The following is a 23,959-nucleotide window of genomic DNA, read 5'->3' on the forward strand; positions in this document are numbered from 1 at the left end:
AGTGCTGAGGGAGTGCTGCACTGTCGGAGGGTCAGTACTGAGGGAGTGCCGCACTGTCAGAGGGTCAGTACTGAGGGAGTGCTGCACTGTCACGAGGGTCAGTACTGAGGGAGTGCTGCAATGTCGAAGGGTCAGTACTGAGGGAGTGCTCCACTGTCAGAGGGTCAGTACTGAGGGAGTGTGGCACTGTCAGAGGGTCAGTACTGAGGGAGTGCTGCACTGTCAGAGGGTCAGTACTGAGGGAGTGCTGCAATGTCGAAGGGTCAGTACTGAGGGAGTGCCCCACTGTCAGAGGGTCAGTACTGAGGGAGTGTGGCACTGTCAGAGGGTCAGTACTGAGGGAGTGTGGCACTGTCAGAGGGTCAGTACTGAGGGAGTGCTGCACTGTCAGAGGGTCAGTACTGAGGGAGTGCTGCACTGTCAGAAGGTCAGTACTGAGGGAGTGCTGCACTGTCAGAGGGTCAGTACTGAGGGAGGTCTGCACTGTCAGAAGGTCAGTACTGAGGGAGTGCTGCACTGTCAGAGGGTCAGTACTGAGGGAGTGCTGCACTGTCAGAGGGTCAGTACTGAGGGAGTGCTGCACTGTCAGAGGGTCAGTACTGAGGGAGTGCTGCACTGTCAGAGGGTCAGTACTGAGGGAGTGCTGCACTGTCAGAGGGTCGGTACTGAGGGAGTGCCGCACTGTCAGAGGGTCAGTACTGAGGAAGCGCTGCACTGTAAGAGGATCGATACTGAGGGAGTGCTGCACTGTCAGAGGGTCAGTACTGAGGGAGTGCTGCACTGTCGGAGAGTCAGTACTGAGGGAGTGCCGCACTGTCGGAGGGTCAGTACTGAGGGAGTGCTGCACTGTCGGAGGGTCAGTACTGAGGGAGTGCTGCACTGTCAGAGAGTCAGTACTGAGGGAGTGCTGCACTGTCGGAGGGTCAGTACCGAGCGAGTGCTGCACTGTCAGAGAGTCAGTACTGAGGGAGTGCTGCACTGTTGGAGGGTCAGTACTGAGGGAGCGCTGCACGGTCGGAGGGTCAGTACTGAGGGAGTGCTGCACTGTCAGAGGGTCAGTACTGAGGGAGTGCTGCACTGTCAGAGGGTCAGTACTGAGGGAGTGCTGCAATGTAAGAGGGTCGATACTGAGGGAGTGCTGCACTGTCAGAGAGTCAGTACTGAGGGAGTGCCACACTGTCAGAGGGTCAGTACTGAGTGAGTGCCGCACTGTCAGAGGGTCAGTACTGAGGGAGTGCCGCACTGTCAGAGAGTCAGTACTGAGGGAGTGCTGCACTGTCAGAGGCTCAGTACTGAACGAGTGCCGCGTTGTCAGAGGGTCAGTACTGAGGGAGTGCTGCACTGTCAAAGGGTCAGTACTGAGGGAGCACCGCACTGTCAGAGGGTCGATACTGAGGGAGCGCTGCACTGTAAGAGGGTCGGTACTGAGGGAGTGCCGCAGTGTCGGAGGGTCAGTACTGAGGGAGTGCCGCAGTGTCGGAGGGTCAGTACTGAGGGAGTGCCGCACTGTCGGAGGGTCAGTACTGAGGGAGTGCTGCACTGTCAGAAGGTCAGTGCTGAGGGAGTGCTGCACTGTCAGAGGGTCAGTACTGAGGGAGTGCTGCACTGTCAGAGGGTCAGTACTGAGGGAGTGCTGCACTGTCAGAGGGTCAGTACTGAGGGAGTGCTGCACTGTCAGAGGGTCAGTACTGAGGGAGTGCTGCACTGTCAGAAGGTCAGTACTGAGGGAGTGCTGCACTGTCAGAGGCTCAGTACTTAGGGAGCGCTGCACTGTCAGAGGGTCAGTACTGAGGGAGTGCTGCACTGTCAGAAGGTCAGTACTGAGGGAGTGCCGCACTGTCAGAGTGTCAGTACTGAGGGAGCGCTGCACTGTAAGAGGGTCGATACTGAGGGAGCGCTGCACTGTCGGAGGGTCAGTACTGAGGGAGTGCTGCACTGTCGGAGAGTCAGTACTGAGGGAGTGCCGCACTGTCGGAGGGTCAGTACTGAGGGAGTGCCGCACTGTCAGAGGGTCAGTACTGAGGGAGTGCCGCACTGTCAGAGGGTCAGTACTGAGGGAGTGCCGCACTGTCAGAGGGTCAGTACTGAGGGAGTGCTGCACTGTCGGAGGGTCAGTACTGAGGGAGCGCGGCACTGTAAGAGGGTCGATACTGAGGGAGTGCTGCACTGTCAGAGGGTCAGTACTGAGGGAGTGCTGCACTGTCAGAGGGTCAGTACTGAGGGAGTGCTGCAATGTAAGAGGGTCGATACTGAGGGAGTGCTGCACTGTCAGAGAGTCAGTACTGAGGGAGTGCCACCCTGTCAGAGGGTCAGTACTGAGTGAGTGCCGCATTGTCAGAGGGTCAGTACTGAGGGAGTGCCGCACTGTCAGAGGGTCAGTACTGAGGGAGCGCTGCACTGTAAGAGGGTCGATACTGAGGGAGTGCTGCACTGTCGGAGGGTCAGTACTGAGGGAGTGCTGCACTGTCGGAGAGTCAGTACTGAGGGAGTGCCGCATTGTCGGAGGGTCAGCACTGAGGGAGTGCTGCACTGTCAGAGGGTCAGTGCTGAGGGAGTGCTGCACTGTCGGAGGGTCAGTACTGAGGGAGTGCCGCACTGTCAGAGGGTCAGTACTGAGGGAGTGCTGCACTGTCACGAGGGTCAGTACTGAGGGAGTGCTGCAATGTCGAAGGGTCAGTACTGAGGGAGTGCTCCACTGTCAGAGGGTCAGTACTGAGGGAGTGTGGCACTGTCAGAGGGTCAGTACTGAGGGAGTGCTGCACTGTCAGAGGGTCAGTACTGAGGGAGTGCTGCAATGTCGAAGGGTCAGTACTGAGGGAGTGCCCCACTGTCAGAGGGTCAGTACTGAGGGAGTGTGGCACTGTCAGAGGGTCAGTACTGAGGGAGTGTGGCACTGTCAGAGGGTCAGTACTGAGGGAGTGCTGCACTGTCAGAGGGTCAGTACTGAGGGAGTGCTGCACTGTCAGAAGGTCAGTACTGAGGGAGTGCTGCACTGTCAGAGGGTCAGTACTGAGGGAGGTCTGCACTGTCAGAAGGTCAGTACTGAGGGAGTGCTGCACTGTCAGAGGGTCAGTACTGAGGGAGTGCTGCACTGTCAGAGGGTCAGTACTGAGGGAGTGCTGCACTGTCAGAGGGTCAGTACTGAGGGAGTGCTGCACTGTCAGAGGGTCAGTACTGAGGGAGTGCTGCACTGTCAGAGGGTCGGTACTGAGGGAGTGCCGCACTGTCAGAGGGTCAGTACTGAGGAAGCGCTGCACTGTAAGAGGATCGATACTGAGGGAGTGCTGCACTGTCAGAGGGTCAGTACTGAGGGAGTGCTGCACTGTCGGAGAGTCAGTACTGAGGGAGTGCCGCACTGTCGGAGGGTCAGTACTGAGGGAGTGCTGCACTGTCGGAGGGTCAGTACTGAGGGAGTGCTGCACTGTCAGAGAGTCAGTACTGAGGGAGTGCTGCACTGTCGGAGGGTCAGTACCGAGCGAGTGCTGCACTGTCAGAGAGTCAGTACTGAGGGAGTGCTGCACTGTTGGAGGGTCAGTACTGAGGGAGCGCTGCACGGTCGGAGGGTCAGTACTGAGGGAGTGCTGCACTGTCAGAGGGTCAGTACTGAGGGAGTGCTGCACTGTCAGAGGGTCAGTACTGAGGGAGTGCTGCAATGTAAGAGGGTCGATACTGAGGGAGTGCTGCACTGTCAGAGAGTCAGTACTGAGGGAGTGCCACACTGTCAGAGGGTCAGTACTGAGTGAGTGCCGCACTGTCAGAGGGTCAGTACTGAGGGAGTGCCGCACTGTCAGAGAGTCAGTACTGAGGGAGTGCTGCACTGTCAGAGGGTCAGTACTGAGTGAGTGCCGCACTGTCAGAGGGTCAGTACTGAGTGAGTGCCGCACTGTCAGAGGGTCAGTATTGAGGGAGCGCCGCACTGTCAGAGGGTCAGTACTGAGGGAGTGCTGCGCTGTCAGAGGGTCAGTACTGAGGGAGTGCTGCACTGTCAGAGAGTCAGTACTGAGGGAGTGCCACACTGTCAGAGGGTCAGTACTGAGTGAGTGCCGCACTGTCAGAGGGTCAGTACTGAGGGAGTGCCGCACTGTCAGAGAGTCAGTACTGAGGGAGTGCTGCACTGTCAGAGGGTCAGTACTGAGTGAGTGCCGCACTGTCAGAGGGTCAGTACTGAGGGAGTGCCGCACTGTCAGAGGGTCAGTATTGAGGGAGCGCCGCACTGTCAGAGGGTCAGTACTGAGGGAGAGCTGCACTGTCAGAGGGTCAGTACTGAGGGAGTGCTGCACTGTCAGAGGGTCAGTACTGAGGGAGTGCCGCACTGTCAGAGGGTCAGTACTGAGGGAGTGCTGCACTGTCAGAGGGTCAGTACTGAGGGAGTGCTGCACTGTCGGAGGGTCAGTACTGAGGGAGTGCTGCACTGTCAGAGGGTCAGTACTGAGGGAGTGCCGCACTGTCAGAGGGTCAGTACTGAGGGAGTGCTGCACTGTCAGAGGGTCAGTACTGAGGGAGTGCCGCACTGTCAGAGAGTCAGTACTGAGGGAGTGCTGCACTGTCAGAGGGTCAGTATTGAGGGAGTGCTGCACTGTCAGAGGGTCAGTACTGAGGGAGTGCCGCACTGTCAGAGAGTCAGTACTGAGGGAGTGCCGCACTGTCAGAGGGTCAGTATTGAGGGAGCGCCGCACTGTCAGAGGGTCAGTACTGAGGGAGAGCTGCACTGTCAGAGGGTCAGTACTGAGGGAGTGCTGCACTGTCAGAGGGTCAGTACTGAGGGAGTGCCGCACTGTCAGAGGGTCAGTACTGAGGGAGTGCTGCACTGTCAGAGGGTCAGTACTGAGGGAGTGCTGCACTGTCGGAGGGTCAGTACTGAGGGAGTGCTGCACTGTCAGAGGGTCAGTACTGAGGGAGTGCCCAGAGAGTCAGTGCTGAGGGAGTGCTGCACTGTCAGAGGGTCAGTACTGAGGGAGCGCCGCACTGTCAGGGGGTCAGTACTGAGGGAGTGCCGCACTGTCAGAAGGTCAGTACTGAGGGAATGCTGCACTGTCAGAGGGTCAGTACTGAGGGAGTGCTGCACTGTCAGAGGGTCAGTACTGAGTGTGTGCTGCACTGTCAGAGGGTCAGTACTGAGGGAGTGCCGCACTGTCAGAGGGGCAGTACTGAGGGAGTGCCGCACTGTCAGAGAGTCAGTGCTGAGGGAGTGCTGCACTGTCAGAGGGTCAGTACTGAGGGAGTGCCGCACTGTCAGAGGGTCAGTACTGAGGGTGTGCCGCACTGTCAGAGGGTGACTGGAAAGTGCTTCGGAATGTCTGAGGTGATTAAAGTTGCGACATAATTCCCAAGTTTTCTTAAAGTTAGATCACGGATCCCTCACCCAGATAGTTTGTTTTGACTGTACCTTGCCGGTCGTCCTCCGAGTCGCTCTGTAATGAAACTGGGCACAGGGGCCCGCTCTGGGCCCACAAGCCAAGGGGGACGCCTCCCTGAACATCAGCAGCTGGATGAGGGGAGACAAAAAAAAACGAAAGGGGGGGTGGTCAGGAGGGGAGGTCAAAAGAGGCATGCCGCCGGACAGACGTGGGCGCAGAGCAGAGCTCACGGGCCACCTGTGAGTCGCCGTCGTGTCGGATGTCAACGGCGAGGGGAGGAAATCAGACTCCATTTGCGATGCTTCCATGGTCGACTAGCCTACCACGACGCCATTGGTGAATAGTGAACTCTGGAGGGTTGCCGGCGGAAACTGTGAGCCTGGGGTGAAGGGGGGGGGGAAGGGAGGCACACAAGGCCAAACCAGCGCGTGGGGATAGCAGCGATGATGCTGTGGAGGATGAACTGAGGGCGGGGGCGGATTACCCGCTGGAGAATCAATCCGCTTGGCTGGAAAGAGGATTGTGACAAGGCAGCTCGTTAACGGTTGATACTTTTGTCAGGCTGAGCTTACGTCACCGATGATACATGAAGTCAACCCAAAATAAAACGTCGACTGCTTAGGTGTGATCCCAGAATTCGGCAGCACTTACTGAACAACCCCGAGTGTTCATTTTCCTCGGTTCAGTAATGGGTTAAGAGACATTGCAATTAGTTGTCTCATTTATGTTAAGTATCCATTAATTGACACTGATATGTAAAGGGGCTTCGGGTGGCCTCTGTCAGGTGATGTGTAGTTAAGAGTTTTGTGCAATGCCTGTTGGAATGAAATAAATGTGTGTTGGTGAACAAGGAACAGAACTGTCGACTCTTCATATCACAGCAACTAAAACGTCGAACAATTGGCAGCAGAGGGTGGTTGCTGTGTAAATGTGAAGGGTTGAAAGATACAAGTTTTCCTGATCAAACCAAGGAGTGAGTGAGAAAAGAAAAAAAGGGATATATGGCTGAACCGAGGATAAAGATGGCTGGATATGACTATCCTCCCTTATTTTCTGAAAGGGAATCGTACGACCAATGGAGAAGTGCAGTAGTTATGTGGACTAAGGTAACTGCTTTCGGAAAGAGAAAACAAGGTATGGCATTGGCTCTTTCTCTACCATATGGCAGTAAAATCCGAAACAAAGTGCTTTCTGAGCTGGAATTGGAAGAGTTAGACTCAGAAGGAGGTCTGGAGACTTTATTACATCATATGGATAAGATATATAAGAAAGATGACTTGTTAAGTGCATATGAAGCATGGTCGGATTTTGATAAGTTCTGGAAAATGGAGAATATCTCCATGGAAGACTATATAATGGAATTTGGCAGACTATATAAAAGGCTGCAGAAACACAACCTGGAATTTCCACAGTCTGTATTGGCCTTTAAATTACTTGACTGTGCTAGAGTGAGCAACATGGATAGGCTCCTGGTTTTGACAGGAGTTCAGTTTACTGATAAGGATACCTTATTCGAACAGATGACAAAAGCTTTACAAAAGTTTCTGGGGAAACATTCGATTCTGATGGCTCTGATGACCCAAATAGGTCAGCCTGCAATAAGGCAGAATATGGAAGATACACTAGTAACAGGATGGCGAAATCATATGGCTACGAACTGGGCTCAAGACTATAGAAGGAGACCGAGACAAGGAAATTATGAAGACGGAAACCCAGTTAGAACCTACAATAGGAAGATGAACCCCAGAAATGCACGGGGCATGATAAATCGATGTTTTCGATGTGACTCTCAATACCATTATGCTTTCAACTGTCCAACACGTTATGATAGAGTGTTTGAAGCGACACATGACACGGAAGAGTCAGAAGAGGAAAAAGATAGTGACCAGAAAGAAGGCATTGTCCTATTGACAAGCAGTTTTACGGCGGTAATGAGGGTGTTGGTTGCAGAATCCTTCAACTGTGCTGTTTTGGACAGTGGCTGCACATCTACTGTGTGTGGAATTGACTGGGTAAAATGTTATCTGGACTCCTTGAATGCTGAAAGTCGTAACAAGGTTAAGGAATTTGAAAGTTCCACAAGTTTCAGGTTTGGGGATGATAATACTCTGAAGTCGCTGAAAAGAGTGGTGATCCCTTGCAATATTGCTGGAGTGAATCATTTAATTAGCACGGATGTTGTATCAAGTGAGATACCTTTGCTTCTGAGCAGACCGTTGATGAAGAAAGCACACATGAAATTGGATATGGAACAGGATAAGGCAACAGTTTTTGGAAAGACGGTGGACTTACAATTTACACAGTCGGGACACTATTGTATTCCATTACTGCCAAATAATATTTCAAGTAGAGTGGTTAAGGATGTGTTATTGGCAGTTGAAAATGGGACTTTAGCTGATAAAAAGCTTGTGGTATTAAAACTGCATAGGCAATTTGCATATCCGTCTCCTCGGAGGCTGAAAAATGTATTAAAGGATGCAGGGGTAAGGGATGCCGACTATACTAAACTGATAGAACAAGTTAGTGACCGCTGTGAAGTTTGTCGGAAGTACAGAAGGACACCAGCACGACCGATAGTAACCCTACCTTTGGCCAGGGATTTTAACGACATTGTGGCCACGGACCTTAAGATCTGGGATAAAGCAAATCATATATTTATTTTGCATTTTGTAGATTTAGCAACCAGATTTAGTCAATCAACGATTGTATGAAGTAAAGAAAAGAGAGTAATTCTGGATCAAATCGTGGAAAAATGGATAGGGACAGGAATGAGTCCACCGGCAAAATTCCTTACGGACAATGGGGGAGAATTTGCTCATGATGAGTTTAGGGATATGTGTGAAAACGTGAATATCAGAGTTATGAATACGGCTGCAGAAAGCCCATTTAGCAATGGTGTCTGTGAAAGAAATCATGCTGTCATTGATGACATGCTTCGGAAAATTTTGGCAGATTGACCAAATTGCAGGCTAAATTTAGCTTTAGCATGGACGGTACATGCAAAGAATTCATTGCAGGTGGTTGGGGGCTGTAGTCCTTATCAATTAGTGTTTGGTAGAAATCCTAAAATTCCGTCCATTTTGGATGACCAGCCTCCAGCTTGGGAGGGGACTACAATTAGCTCTGGTTTTGCTGAACATTTAAATGCATTACATAGCAGTAGAAAAGCTTTTTTGGAAGCAGAAGTCTCTGAAAGAATTCGCAGAACTTTAAGACATAACGTACGGCCATCAGATGCCGTTTTTCAGCAAGGAGGCATGGTATACGATAAGAGAGACAATTCTAATGAATGGAAAGGCCCAGGGAAGATCATAGGCATAGATGGCAAAACAATTATTTTGCAACATGGTAATCAAACTGTTAGGGTCCATTCATCAAGGATAATGGGTACAGATTACAAATTTTCAAATTTAGACAGAGCGGATAGACATGACGAGGAACCAGAGTCATCTGGTACGCATGTGTTACAGAACTATGAGGACCAGTTAACTGATATAGACAGGGTTTCTGTGGAGGAACACAACACTTCTGATGAATTAGAACAGGCCATTTTTCCGAAAGGGCAACTGCGAAAAGTTGGTACAAAAGTGACATACTTGCCTGAAGGGTCTAGTCAATCGTAGGATGCAATTTTATTAGTAGAGCAGGGAAGGCCACTGGAAAGTATAAACATTGGTTGAATGTACAGCATTCAGGGGAAGGAGTCAAGACAATGGATTGGGAAAACAAAGTTCAAAAATGGAGGGCACAGAAACGCAGTGCCAGTTCAGATAGTACATTGGATAGTGAACAGGTCCGCAGGAAAAGGTCGAGAACTATTAAAAGGACATCCCACAGCAGAAGGGAAAGATCAAGCAGTAGCAGTACAGAATGAGATACCAGGCGGGAGAGGGGACGTAGTTTATCAATATCTCGGAACATGAGTAAGACTACGAATACTAATAGGAGTAGAAGCCTACATGCACATGAGATTTTGGTGGCTTCCAATAAATTAGATGAAAAAGTTATCAAAGATGCTAAACAGCAAGAATTGCATAGTTGGAGTGAATTTGGGGTATACACAGAAGTATACACAGGGGACAAAGAGCTCTATCCCACAGATGGATTTGCACGGAAAAGGTTCTTCCGGATGGAACTTATAAGGCAAAGGCCAGGCTTGTGGCAAGGGGATTTGAAGAAAACTTAGAAGATCAGGATTTAAGATTAGATTCACCTCCGGCAGGAAAGGTTATATTAAAGATCTTCTTGGCTCTATTAGCCACAACGGCATGGGAATGCAAATCTATAGATATAAAAGCTGTCTTTTTGCAGGGGCATCAGCTCCAGAGAGACATTTTTCTCCGTCCTCCTAAAGAAGCAGCTAACACAGAAGGGGTACTCCGAAAGTTGAACAAATGTGTATATGGATTAAATGATGCATCTGGAGTCTGGTATTTTTCGGTGAGGTCAGTTTTGTTAAAGTTAGGTTGTTGCCAGTTGAAAGCAGATCCTGCAACGTTTTACTGGCACTATAAAGGAAATCTTTCTGGCATCTTTACGATGCATGTCGATGATTTTTTGTGGGGTGGGACTCGTGATTTTGAAGCTATTGTAATCTCTGGTTTGAGGAAAGAATTCAGGGTTGGAAGTCAGGTGCATTTAAATATATTGGACTGGAAATTGGACAGACTAAGTTAGGGGCAACTTTACATCAGCAATCTTATTTGGAAAGCATCAGCCCAAAAGCAATTAGTCGTGGCTGAGTTTCACAAAAAGACGCAATGGTTTCAAAGATAGAAAAAGAGCAACTGCGAAGTTTAATTGGGCAACTGAAGTGGTTAGGTAGACAGACTAGACCGGACGTGAGTTTTGATGTCTTAGAGTTGAGTACAAAAATGAATGATCCCAAAGTGGAAGACATAATAAGAGCAAATAAAGCGTTGGCCAAACTAAAAATGCAGGAGTGTGTTTTGAAGTTCCCGGTTTTAGGTGACGTTAGGCACTTGAAACTCATAGTTTATAGTGACGCGTCCTACGCAAATTTGTGTGATGGGGTTTCAAGCGCAGGAGGTTTTATAATTTTCCTTTTGGGGAACAATGGTAAATGTTGCCCGCTTGTGTGGGAAACAAAGAAAATAAGGAGTGTGGTAAAAAGCACTTGGGCTGCTGAGATGTTAAGCCTTGTAGAGGCGGTGGATATGGCCTTTTATATAAGTCAGATATTGACTGAAATTTTGGGATTAAGTGATTTGTGTAATATACTTATTGACTGTCACATTGACAATAAATCCCTGTGGAAAAAATGTGCACTCTACAAAAACTGTCAATGAAAAGAGGTCGCAAGTTTGAAGCAGATGTTGGACAGAGGGGAAATAACAAAAATTAAATGAGTCGACAGTAGCTATCCACTGTCAGACTGTTTTACGAAAAGAGGGGAGAGTTCACAGAAACTTTTGGATATTGTTAATGAAGGGCGCTTGTTTCTGTGACTTTTTTTTTCTTTCTCGTCCAAACAAAAAAAAAGGGGGGGAATCATGTGCGTGTTTGCGTTTCTTGAAATTTTGTTTTCCCCTAATTATTTTTTTCTCTCCAAGGAAGGGGAGACTGTTAAGTAATGGGTTAAGAGACATTGTAATTAGTTGTCTCATTTATGTTAAGTATCCATTAATTGACACTGATATGTAAAGGGGCTTCGGGTGGCCTCGGTCAGGTGATGTGCAGTTAGAGTTTTGTGCAATGCCTGTTGGAAGGAAATAAATGTGTGTTGGTGAAAAAGGAACAGAACGTTAGACTCTTCAGATCACAGCAACTAAAATGTCGAACATCCTCGGTGCCGTGAGGCAGCAGTGCTAACCCAAGTGAGTTAATAACCACACTGACAACCAATTTAAGATAATCAGCTGAGCTCGCAAGGTGGCCCATTTACATTTGCTTGAAGTGACGTACATTCATAACCAGGGACCTGTTCTCTGCAAACAATAGGTATCTGCTCAAGCCCTTCGCCTTTTTTTTTTGAGATTCCTGGGGACTTGGGAAGCTCATTGTTCCCCCCGTTTCTTTCTCCATGGCAACGACCAATCAGAGTCGACTTCATAGAATTTACAGTGCAGAAGGAGGCCATTCGGCCCATCGGGTCTGCACTGGCTCTTTGAAAGAGCACCCTACCCAAGCCCATACCTCCACCCTATCCCCATAACCCAGTAACCCGACCCAACACTAAGGGCAATTTATCACGGCCAATCCACCTAACCTGCACATCTTTGGACTGTGGGAGGAAACCGGAGCACCCGGAGGAAACTCACGCACGCACCGGGAGAACGTGCGGACTCCGCACAGACAGTGAACCAAGCTGGGAATCGAACCTGGGACCCTGGAGCTGTGAAGCAATTGTGCTAACCACCGTGCTACCCAAACCGGACTTGCCAACCAATCCGCTCCCTTTCCTCCAGTCGTATAAATTGTTGTGAAAAGCATTCGAAATTTGGCATTCCTGTATTTGTCCTGATGAGTGAGGGACGAAAAGCTTCGACGACACGTCTCTTTTCAGCAAAGGTCAAGTGCTGTACAAACCAGTGGCTGTCAATAGAGCGGCGATACGTCACGGTTACACCTTGGGAGTTGGTGAGAGGCCAAGAGGGTAACTTACTGAATGCTGTGGGGAGGGGGGGGGGGGGTCGCCACTTACCTCCGTGTACTCGGCCACCCGCCGCTCGGCCCCGGGTCCCGCCGGGTTCCACAGACACTCCAGGATTTCCAGCGTGCCGAAGCACACGTCCGCGCTCAGCAACTGCGCCCCTCCTCCCGCTTTCTGCTCGCACGTCATCTGCACAGCACCGCCCATGAGCCTGGGGAAAGCGACAACATGAACCGCTGAGATGCGGACGCCCTCCAAACAAACAACAGCTTTGCATTTACATTGAGCCTTTGGGGCAGAAGAGGAGGTCAACATGGTATTGCACCAGAGCAAACTTTTGGCCCACACAAGGAGATAGTGGGCGAGGTGACCAAAAGTTAAAAGAGAAGTTTTAAGGAGCGTCAAATGGAAGCTGGTTGGGCGCATGGGGGAAATAAACAAGCCGAAATGTGAGGATAGAGCAGGGGCGAGTAGGGGGCCGTGAGACTGTGAGGGTTGCTGTACGGAGAGTGGGCTTGGATTCAATGGAACGAATGGCCTCGCTCGAGCCGTAAACGACTCTAAAAGGAGAGCGAGAGAGAGGGAGGGGGAGAGAGAGCGAGAGAACGAGAGAGAGAATGAGGGAGCAGGAAAGAGCGAGAAGAGCAAGAGAGAGTGAGGGAGAAAACGAGAGCGAGAGAAAGCGCGAGAGCGAGAGAGCATAAGGGAAAGCGCGAGAGGTAGGGAGATTTATGGGAGGATTTTCAGAGCATAGGGGCGCAGGTCCGGGTGGCAAAGCTGCAGCGATTAAAATCGGGGTAGGGGGCGGCACGGTGGCGCCGCAGTGGTTAGCACTGCTGCATCACAGCGCCGAGGTCCCAGGTTCGATCCCGGCTCTGGGTCACTGTCCGTGTGGAGTTTGCACATTCTCCCCGTGTCTGCGTGGGTTTCGCCCCCACAACCCAAAGTTGTGCAGGGTTAGGCAGATTGGCCAGCGCTAAATTGCCCCTTAATTGGGGAAAAAAAAAAAGAATTGGGAGAATGTGCGAGAGGCCCGAATCGGAGGAGGGCAGATCTCTTCGAGGGTTACACAAGAACATTAGAACAAGGAGCAGGAGTCGGCCATCTGCCCCCCCCCCCCCCCCCGAGCCTGCTCCGCCTCCATTCAATGCGATCACGGCTGATCTTTTTGTGGATTCAGCTCCACTTACCGCAGGGCAGCACGGTAGCACAGTGGTTAGCATTGTGGCTTCACAGCGCCAGGGTCCCAGGTTCGATTCCCCGCTGGGTCACTGTCTGTGCGGAGTCTGCACATCCTCCCCGTGTGTGCGTGGGTTTCCTCCGGGGGCTCCGGTTTCCTCCCACAGTCCAAAGATGTGCAGGTTAGGTGGATTGGCCGTGATAAATTGCCCTTAGTTTCCAAAAAGGTTAGATGGGGTTATTGGGTTCAGGGGATATGGTTGAAGTGAGGGCTTAAGTGGATCGGTGCAGACTCGATGGGCCGAATGGCTTCCTGCTGCACTGTATGTCCTATGTTCTACCCGCCCACTCAACGTAACCCTTAATCCCTTTAGTTGTAGGGCTGGAGGAGATTACGGGGAGGGGGAGGGGGAGGGTAAGACATGGAGGGATTGGAAAACAAGGATGGGAATGTTTAAATTGAAGGGTTGTCGGACTGGAGGTCAAACAGTCTGACAAGCCGTCAATTTAAACATTTTGTTGGTGAACCACACTGACGTTGGCGTGCCAGAGTTGTTCAGCCTGCTGACTCGCCCCTCAATTCCGCCCGGGGGGCAGTGAATTATTACGCATGATGGATCTGCAGGCAGGCCCGTCCTTTCTCAGCTAGCTACTCGACTGACAGGGAAGGTGCCCCACCTCAAACATGGAGGTTCGAAGTACAGTACTGTCCTGCAGAGAGGGAGCTCGACCATCCTCACCCCAATCCCACAGCAATGTGGTTCGTATCACACCCGCCCTTTGGTAGGGACCTCAGGAGCCCCCCCGTACAGAGGCAGCCCATACCCCAACAGCCCCGCCTCGGGGCAACGATGGGCAATAAATGCCAGCCTTGCCAGCGGTGCCCAGGTCCTGAGAATAAGCTTTTAAGGACAATAGGGCGGTACGGAGGCACAGCGGTTAGCACCGCCGCCTCGCAGCACCAGGGTCCCAGGCTCGATTCCCGGCCTTGGGTCACTGTCTGTGCGGAGTCTGCACGTTCTCCCCCGTGTCTGCGTGGGTTTCCTCCGGGCGCTCCGGTTTCCTCCCACAGTCCAAAGATGTGCAGGTTAGGTAGGGGTTACGGGGATGGGGCAGATGCTCTTTCGGAGGGTCGGTGCAGACTCGATGGGACGAATGACCTCCTCCTGAGCTGTCTGGGTTTTCTGGCCCTCAGTATACAGGTACAGTGGCCTGCAGGGGTCAGTCAGACAATAATGAGATGGCAAGAAGTGAAGTTAGCCGGAGGGGAGGCTGGCTGGAGGGGACAGAGCTGGGATGTTATTGGGTGCGGGGAGTGAGGGATTAGACTGGGTGGGATATTAAAGGGTGCGGGGAGTGAGGGGGAGAGTGGGATTAGACTGGGTGGGATATTAAAGGATGCGGGGAGTGAGGGGGAGAGTGGGATTAGACTGGGTGGGATATTAAAGGGTGCGGGGGGTGAGGGGGAGAGTGGGATTAGACTGGGTGGGATATTAAAGGTTGCGGGGAGTGAGGGGCAGAGTGGGATTAGACTGGGTGGGATATTAAAGGGTGTGGTGAGTGAGGGGAGAGTGGGATTAGACTGGGTGGGGTATTAAAGGGTGCGGGGAGTGAGGGGGGAGAGTGGTATTAGACTGGGTGGGGTATTAAAGGGTGTGGGGACTGAGGGGCAGAGTGGGATTAGACTGGGTGGGATATTAAAGGGTGCGGGGAGTGAGGGGGAGAGTGGAATTAGACTGGGTGGGATATTAAAGGGTGTGGGGAGTGAGGGGGAGAGTGGGATTAGACTGGGTGGGATATTAAAGGGTGCGGGGAGTGAGGGGGAAGAGTGGGATTAGACTGGGTGGGATATTAAAGGGTGCGGGGAGTGAGGGGGAGAGTGGGATTAGACTGGGTGGGACATTAAAGGGTGCGGGGAGTGACGGGGAGAGTGGGATTAGACTGGGTGGGATATTAAAGGGTGTGGGGAGTGAGGGGGAGAGTGGGATTAGACTGGGTGGGATATTAAAGGGTGGGGGGAGTGAGGGGGAGAGTGGGATTAGACTGGGTGGGATATTAAAGGGTGTGGGGAGTGAGGGGGAGAATGGGATTAGACTGGGTGGGATATTAAAGGGTGTGGGGAGTGAGGGGGAGAGTGGGATTAGACTGGGTGGGAAATTAAAGGGTGAGGGGAGTGAGGGAGAGAGTGGGATTAGACTGGGTGGGATATGAAACGGTACAGGGAGTGAGGGGGGGGTGGGATTAGACTGGTGGGATATTAAAGGGTGCGGGGAGTGAGGGGGGAGAGTGGGATTAGACTGGGTGGGATATTAAAGGGTGCGGGGAGTGAGGGGAGAGTGGGATTAGACTGGTGGGATATTAAAGGGTGCGTTAGTGAGGGGGAGTGTGCGATTAGACTGGGTGGGTTATGAAACGGTACAGGGAGTGAGGGGGGGGGGGAGTGGGATTAGACTGGGTGGGATATTAAAGGGTGCGGGGAGTGAGGGGAGAGTGGGATTAGACTGGGTGGGATATTAAAGGGTGTGGGGAGTGAGGGGAGAGTGGGATTAGAATGGGTGGGATATTAAAGGGTGTGGGGAGTGAGGGGGGAGTGGGATTAGACTGGGTGGGATATTAAAGGGTGAGGGGAGAGTGGGATTAGACTGGGTGGGATATTAAAGGGTGTGGGGAGTGAGGGGAGAGTGGGATTCGACTGGGTGGGATATTAAAGGGTGCGGGGAGTGACGGGGAGAGTGGGATTAGACTGGGTGGAATATGAAAGGGTGCGGGGAGTGAGGGGGAGAGTGGGATTAGACTGGGTGGGATATTAAAGGGTGCGGGGAGTGAGGGGGGAGAGTGGGGTTAGACTGGGCGGGATATTAAAGGGTGCGGGGAGTGAGGGGGAGTGAGGGATTAGACTGGGTGAGATATTAAAGGGTGCGGGGAGTGAGGGGGAGAGTGGTATTAGACTGGGTGGGATATTAAAGGGAGTGGGGAGTGAGGGGGAGAGTGCGGTTAGACTGGGTGGGATATTAAAGGGTGCGGGGAGTGAGGGAGGGAGTGGGATTAGACTGGGTGGGATATGAAACGGTACAGGGAGTGAGGGGGGAGAGTGGGGTTATACTGGGTGGGATATTAAAGGGTGCGGGGAGTGAGGGGGAGAGTGGGATTAGACTGGGAGGGATATTAAAGGGTGCGGGGAGTGAGCGGGAGAGTGGGATTAGACTGAGTGGGATATTAAAGGGTGCGTTAGTGAGGGGGAGAGTGGGATTAGACTGGGTGGGATATTAAAGGGTGCGTTAGTGAGGGGGAGAGTGGGATTAGACTGGGTGGGATATTAAAGGGTGCGGGGAGTGAGGGGGGAGTGGGATTAGACTGGGTGGGATATTAAAGGGTGCGGGGAGTGAGGGGGGGGGGGGGAGTGGGATTAGACTGGTTGGGATATTAAAGGGTGCGGGGAGTGAGGGGGAGAGTGGGATTAGACTGGGTGGGATATTAAAGGGTGTGGGGAGTGAGGGCAGAGTGGGATTAGACTGGGTGGGATATTAAAGGGTGCGGGGAGTGAGGGGGGAGAGTGGGATTAGACTAGGTGGGATATTAAAGGGTGTGGGGAGTGAGGGGGAGAGTGGGATTAGACTGGGTGGGATATTAAAGGGTGCGGGGAGTGAGAGGGAGAGTGGGATTAGACTGGGTGGGATATTAAAGGGTGCGGGGAGTGAGGGGGAGAGTGGGATTAGACTGGGTGGGATATGAAACGGTACAGGGAGTGAGGGGGGAGTGGGATTAGACTGGGTGGGATATTAAAGGGTGCGGGGAGTGAGGGGGAGAGTGGGATTAGACTGGGTGGGATATTAAAGGGTGCGGGGAGTGAGGGGGAGAGTGGGATTAGACTGGGTGGGATATTAAAGGGTGCGGGGAGTGAGGGGGAGAGTGGGATTAGACTGGGTGGTATATTAAAGGGTGCGGGGAGTGAGGGGAAGAGTGGGATTAGACTGGATGGGATATTAAAGGTTGCGGGGAGTGAGGGGAGAGTGGGATTAGACTGGGTGGGATATTAAAGGGTGTGGGGAGTGAGGGGAGAGTGGGATTACACTGTGTGGGATATTAAAGGGTGCGGGGAGAGAGGGGAGAGTGGGATTAGACTGGGTGGGATATTAAAGGGTGCGGGGAGTGAGGGGGAGAGTGGGATTAGACTGGGTGGGATATTAAAGGGTGCGGGGAGTGAGGGGGAGAGTGGGATTAGACTGGGTGGGGTATTAAAGGGTGCGGGGAGTGAGGGGGAGAGTGGGATTAGACTGGGTGGGGTATTAAAGGGTGCGGGGAGTGAGGGTGGGGGGGAAGAGTGGGGTTAGACTGGGTGGGATATTAAAGGGTGTGGGGAGTGAGGGCAGAGTGGGATTAGACTGGGTGGGATATTAAAGGGTGTGGGGAGTGAGGGGAGAGTGGGATTAGACTGGGTGGGATATTAAAGGGTGCGGGAGTGAGGGGGAGAGTGGGATTAGACTGGGTGGGATATTAAAGGGTGCGGGGAGTGAGGGGGAGAGTGGGATTAGACTGGGTGGGATATTAAAGGGTGTGGGGAGTGAGGGGGAGAGTGGGATTAGACTGGGTGGGATATTAAAGGGTGTGGGGAGTGAGGGGGAGAGTGGGATTAGACTGAGTGGGATATTAAAGGTTGCGGGGGAGTGAGGGGGGGGGAACATAGAACATAGAAAATACAGCACAGAACAGGCCCTTCGGCCACGATGTTGTGCCGAACCTTTGTCCTAGATTAATCGTAGATTATCATTGAATTTACAGTGCAGAAGGAGGCCATTCGGCCCTTTGAGTCTGCACCAGCTCTTGGAAAGAGCACCCTACCCAAACTCAACACCTCCACCCAACACCAACGGCAATTTGGACACTAAGGGCAATTTATCATTAGCCAATTCACCTAACCCGCACATCTTTGGACTGTGGGAGGAAACTGGAGCACCCGGAGGAAACCCACGCAGACACGGGGAGGACGTGCAGACTCCGCACAGACAATGACCCAAGCCGGAATCGAACCTGGGACCATGAATCTGTGAAGCAATTGTGCTATCCACAATGCTACCGTGCTGCCCTTAAGAACAAATAAATCTCCACTATATCATTTTCCCGTAATCCATGTACCTATCCAACAGCTGCTTGAAGGTCCCTAATGTTTCCGACTCAACTACTTCCACAGGCAGTGCATTCCATGCCCCCACTACTCTCTGGGTAAAGAACCTACCTCTGATATCCCTCCTATATCTTCCACCTTTCACCTTAAATTTATGTCCCCTTGTAATGGTGTGTTCCACCTGGGGAAAAAGTCTCTGACTGTCTACTCTATCTATTCCCCTGATCATCTTATAAACCTCTATCAAGTCGCCCCTCATCCTTCTCCGCTCTAATGAGAAAAGGCCTAGCACCCTCAACCTTTCCTCGTAAGACCTACTCTCCATTCCAGGCAACATCCTGGTAAATCTTCTTTGCACCTTTTCCAGAGCTTCCACATCCTTCCTAAAATGAGGCGACCAGAACTGTACACAGTACTCCAAATGTGGCCTTACCAAAGTTTTGTACAGCTGCATCATCACCTCACGGCTCTTAAATTCAATCCCTCTGTTAATGAACGCAAGCACACCATAGGCCTTCTTCACAGCTCTATCCACTTGAGTGGCAACTTTCAAAGATGTATGAACATAGACCCAAGGTCTCTCTGCTCCTCCATAATGCCAAGAACTCTACCGTTAACCCTGTATTCCGCATTCATATTTGTCCTTCCAAAATGGACAACCTCACACTTTTCAGGGTTAAACTCCATCTGCCACTTCTCAGCCCAGCTCTGCATCCTATCTATGTCTCTTTGCAGCCGACAACAGCCCTCCTTACTATCCACAACTCCACCAATCTTCGTATCGTCTGCAAAATTACTGACCCACCCTTCAACTCCCTCATCCAAGTCATGAATGAAAATCACAAACAGCAGAGGACCCAGAACTGATCCCTGCGGTACGCCACTGGTAACTGGAATCCAGGCTGAATATTTGCCATCCACCACCACTCTCTGACTTCTATCGGTTAGCCAGTTCGTTATCCAACTGGCCAAATTTCCCACTATCCCATGCCTCCTTACTTTGTGCAGAAGCCTACCATGGGGAACTTTATCAAATGCCTTACTAAAATCCATGTACACTACATCCACTGCTTTACCTTCATCCACATGCTTGGTCACCTCCTCAAAGAATTCAATAAGATTTGTAAGGCAAGACCTACCCCTCACAAATCCGTGCTGACTATCCCTAATCAAGCAGTGTCTTTCCAGATGCTCAGAAATCCTATCCTTCAGTACCCTTTCCATTACTTTGCCTACCACCGAAGTAAGACTAACTGGCCTGTAATTCCCAGGGTTATCCCTAGTTCCTTTTTTGAACAGGGGCATGACATTCGCCACTCTCCAATCCCCTGGTACCACCCCTGTTGACAGTGAGGACGAAAAGATAATTGCCAACAGCTCTGCAATTTCATCTCTTGCTTCCCATAGAATCCTTGGATATATCCCGTCAGGCCCGGGGGACTTGTCTATCCTCAAGTTTTTCAAAATGCCCAACACATCTTCCTTCCTAACAAGTATTTCCTCGAGCTTACCAATCTGTTTCACACTGTCCTCTCCAATAATATCGCCCCTCTCATTTGTAAATACAGAAGAAAAGTACTCATTCAAGACCTCTCCTATCTCTTCAGACTCAATACACAATCTCCCGCTATTGTCCTTGATCGGACCTACCCTCGCTCTAGTCATTCTCATATTTCTCACATAAAGGGAAGAGTGGGGTTAGACTGGGTGGGATATTAAAGGGTGCGGGGAGTGAGGGGGAGAGTGGGGTTAGACTGGGTGGGATATTAAAGGGTGCGGGGAGTGAGGGGGAGAGTGGGATTAGACTGGGTGGGATATTAAAGGGTGCGGGGAGTGAGGGGGAGAGTGGGATTAGACTGGGTGGGATATTAAAGGATGTGGGGAGTGAGGGGGAGAGTGGGATTAGACTGGGTGGGATATTAAAGGGTGCGGGGAGAGAGGGGAGAGTGGGATTAGACTGGGTGGGATATTAAAGGGTGCGGGGAGTGAGGGGGAGAGTGGGATTAGACTGGGTGGGATATTAAAGGGTGCGGGGAGTGAGGGGGAGAGTGGGATTAGACTGGGTGGGATATTAAAGGGTGCGGGGAGTGAGGGGGAGAGTGGGATTAGACTGGGTGGGATATTAAAGGGTGCGGGGAGTGAGGGGGAGAGTGGGATTAGACTGGGTGGGATATTAAAGGGTGTGGGGAGTGAGGGGGAGAATGGGGCATGGTGACCGTGTGCCTATTTCCGGACACAGTACTAGAGTAGTCACTGGTGGTTGGTAAGGAATCAGAATCATGAATCACGCGGCGCAGAGGAAGCCCTTCGGGTCTGCACCGAAGTGCTCGCCTGCCCACCTCACCATGTTGGCCAGCACTTGGCCCAGAGTTTTCAATGTTCAGTCGTGTCAGGCGCTCCTCCAGGTACTTAATAAAAATAGCTCGTCACAAGTAGGCTTCAATGAAGTTACTGTGAAAAGCCCCTCGTCGCCACATTCCGGCGCCTGTTCGGGGAGGCTGGGACGGCAATTGAACCGTGCTGCTGGCTTTGTTCGCCATTACAAGCCAGCTGGTTAACCCACTGTGCTAAACCAGCCCCCTTTACCTTTTTAAAGGACCAGGCAGTGCCCCTCTGGGTAACAAGGTTTTTCCTCAAATCCCCCCTTAAACCTCCCGCCCCTCACCTTGAACCTGTGCACCCCTCGTGACTGGCCCTTCAACTAAGGGGGACAGCTGCTCCCTAATCACCCCGCCCACGCCCCTCATAATCTTGTCCACCTCGATCAGGTCGTCCCTCAGTCTTCTCTTCTCCAGAGAAAACAACCCAAGTCTATCCAACCTCTCTTCATAACTTCAACGTTCCATCCCAGGCACCATCCTGGTGAATCCCCTCTGCACCCCCCTCCAGTGCAGTCACATCCTTCTGATAATGTGGCGACGAGAACTGCACACAGTACTCCAGCTGTGGCCTCACCAAAGTTCTACACGACTCCAACACGACCTCCCTGCTTTTATAATCTTTGCCTCGATGAATAAAGGCGAGTTCATAAAATTTACAGTGCAGAAGGAGGCCATTCGACCTATCGAGTCTGCACCAGCCCTTACAAAGCGCACCTACTCAAGCCTACGTCTCTACCCTACCCCCGTAACCCAACTCCCACTTAGCCGTTTTATGGACACTCGGGGCAATTTAGCACGCCCAATCCACCTAACCCGCACATCTTTGCAGGTAGGGAACATACAGTGAATGGTGGAACCCTCAAGAGTATTGACAGTCAGAGAGATCTAGGTGTACAGGTCCACAGGTCACTGAAAGGGGCAACACAGGTGGAGAAGGTAATCAAGAAGGCATATGGCATGCTTGCCTTCATTGGCCGGGGCATCGAGTACAAGAATTGGCAAGTCATGTTGCAGCTGTGTAGAACCTTAGTTAGGCCACACTTGGAGTATAGTGTTCAATTCTGGTCGCCACACTACCAGAAGGATGTGGAGGCTTTAGAGAGGGTGCAGAAGAGATTTACCAGGATGTTGCCTGGTATGGAGGGCATTAGCTATGAGGAGCAGTTGAATAAACTTGGTTTGTTCTCACTGGAACGACAGAGGTTGAGGGGCGACCTGATAGAGGTCTACAAAATTATGAGGGGCATAGACAGAGTGGATAGTCAGAGGCTTTTCCCAGGATAGAGGGGTCAATTACTAGGGGGCATAGGTTTAAGGTGAGAGGGGCAAGGTTTAGAGTAGATATACGAGGCAAGTTTTTTTACACAGAGGGTAGTGGGTGCCTGGAACTCGCTGCTGGAGGAGGTGGTGGAAGCAGGGACGATAGTGACATTTAAGGGGCATCTTGACAAATACATGAATAGGATGGGAATAGAGGGATACGGACCCAGGAAGTGTAGAAGATTGTAGTTTAGAGGGGCAGCATGGTCGGCACGGGCTTGGAGGGCCGAAGGGCCTGTTCCTGTGCTGTACATTTCTTTGTTCTTTGGACTGTGGGAGGAAACCGGAGCACCCGGAGGAAACCCACGCACACACGGGGAGAACGTGCAGACTCCGCACGGACAATGACCCAAGCCGGGAATCGAACCCGGGACCCTGGAGCTGTGAAGCAACTGTGCTAACCACTGTGCTACCCCCTCATGTTACTCATTTGCTTCTTACCAAGATGATCTTTCACTCGATGTTGATTAACACTCGTAGCCTTCCAATTAAAGCAAGTAATTTATTGAGTAACGTTAACACAAACTGTGAATTTGTTCTCGCTCCAGCACCTATACTAGATATTAAATAAACAAGATTGAGTAAGAATTAACTACACCTGCACTCCGAGCTAGCTCTCTCTCTACCTCTGGTCACTAGGCACACACGAAGAGGCGGGAACTTGGCTTGAGTCTGTCTTTTATACCCATCTCTAGTGCTGCCATCTAGTGATTACTTAACTGTTATGTCGATACATTAACCTCTTGTATACATGCAGCTCACGACCCCATTCCCCCCACCCTATTAACCTGCCTTCAGGGAGCCTGGTCAATGTGGGTCCTCTCTTGCAAACGCGCCATCTGCGAGAAGCAGGGCCGCCCCGACACCTACCTCAAGTTGTTGTGGGGGCAGGCCTTCTCAAACTGGCCCCTCAGGTGGTCAAAATCACGCCCTCCGAAGATGCCGTCCTTGAAGTAGGCCAGCTCCGCAAAGTACTGGCGGGCGGCCCTTTGGAAGAGGCTCCCAGTTGGCGGGGGGGGCGTCGGGCGCCTCGGGGGGCTGGCCAAGCAGCGGGTCCAGGTGCAGCAGCGTGATGGTCAACCCGCCGACGGTCAGCCTCAGCAGCAGCTCGGCCTTCACAGTGTCCAGCGAGGGGGGCGCCTGAGCCTTCCCTGGTCAGGAGAACATTCCAGAGGTTTAAACAGGCGCGGGGCAACCCTGAACACACCCTCGCCAACACCCGTCCATCGGGACCAACGAGGATCAGCCTGCGCTGCACGTCCATTTCCTGCTTTTCCGACACATTTTATACAACCCACCCCACAAATTATCTGTGGATCAAACAGTTCCGTTTCACATCAAACCACACCGGTTTCAGACCATTGTGTTCTATAGCAGTCACTGATACAGCCCAAACTGATCCCACTGCCCCGCTCTCTCCCCACAGCCCTGTATCAATCCCAAACTAATCCCACTGCCCCGCTCTCTCCCCATAGGCCTGTATCAATCCCAAACTAATCCCACTGCCCCACTCTCCCCATAGCCCTGTATCAATCCCAAACTATTCCCACTGCCCCGCTCTCTCCCCACAGCCCTGTATCAATCCCAAACTAATCCCACTGCCCCGCTCTCTCCCCATAGCCCTGTATCAATCCCAAACTAATCCCACTGCCCCGCTCTCTCCCCATAGCCCTGTATCAATCCCAAACTAATCCCACTGCCCCGCTCTCTCCCCATAGCCCTGTATCAATCCCAAACTAATTCCACTGCCCCGCTCTCTCCCCATAGCCCTGTATCAATCCCAAACTATTCCCACTGCCACGCTCTCCCCCCATAGCCCTGTATCAATCCCCAACTAATCCCACTGCCCCGCTCTCTCCCCATAGCCCTGTATCAATCCCAAACTAATTCCACTGCCCCGCTCTCTCCCCATAGCCCTGTATCAATCCCCAAACTAATCCACTGCCCTGCTCTCTCCCCATAGCCCTGTATCAATCCCAAACTAATT

At 51.8% G+C, this 23,959-nt stretch overlaps 1 protein-coding gene across 1 annotated transcript in view; it reads right to left on the minus strand.

Annotated features, from left to right (window-relative positions):
- LOC140407375 (autophagy-related protein 2 homolog A-like) overlaps window positions 1–23,119 on the minus strand; it is a gene marked incomplete at its 3' end in the record, with an annotated part of 40,124 nt that extends 17,005 nt beyond the window's left edge. Inside the window, exons 1-3 of the mRNA XM_072494921.1 lie at window positions 22,843–23,119; window positions 12,022–12,181; window positions 5,387–5,485 (exon numbers count right to left, since the gene is read on the minus strand). Of these exons, the coding sequence (XP_072351022.1) occupies window positions 5,387–5,485; window positions 12,022–12,177 (255 nt within the window). The remainder of the gene's footprint in view (window positions 1–5,386; window positions 5,486–12,021; window positions 12,182–22,842) is intronic.
- Between the last annotated feature and the right edge of the window lie 840 nt (window positions 23,120–23,959).

The sequence above is a fragment of the Scyliorhinus torazame genome, unplaced genomic scaffold (assembly GCF_047496885.1).
Source record: "Scyliorhinus torazame isolate Kashiwa2021f unplaced genomic scaffold, sScyTor2.1 scaffold_1524, whole genome shotgun sequence".
In the NCBI taxonomy this organism is placed as follows: Eukaryota; Metazoa; Chordata; class Chondrichthyes; order Carcharhiniformes; family Scyliorhinidae; genus Scyliorhinus; species Scyliorhinus torazame.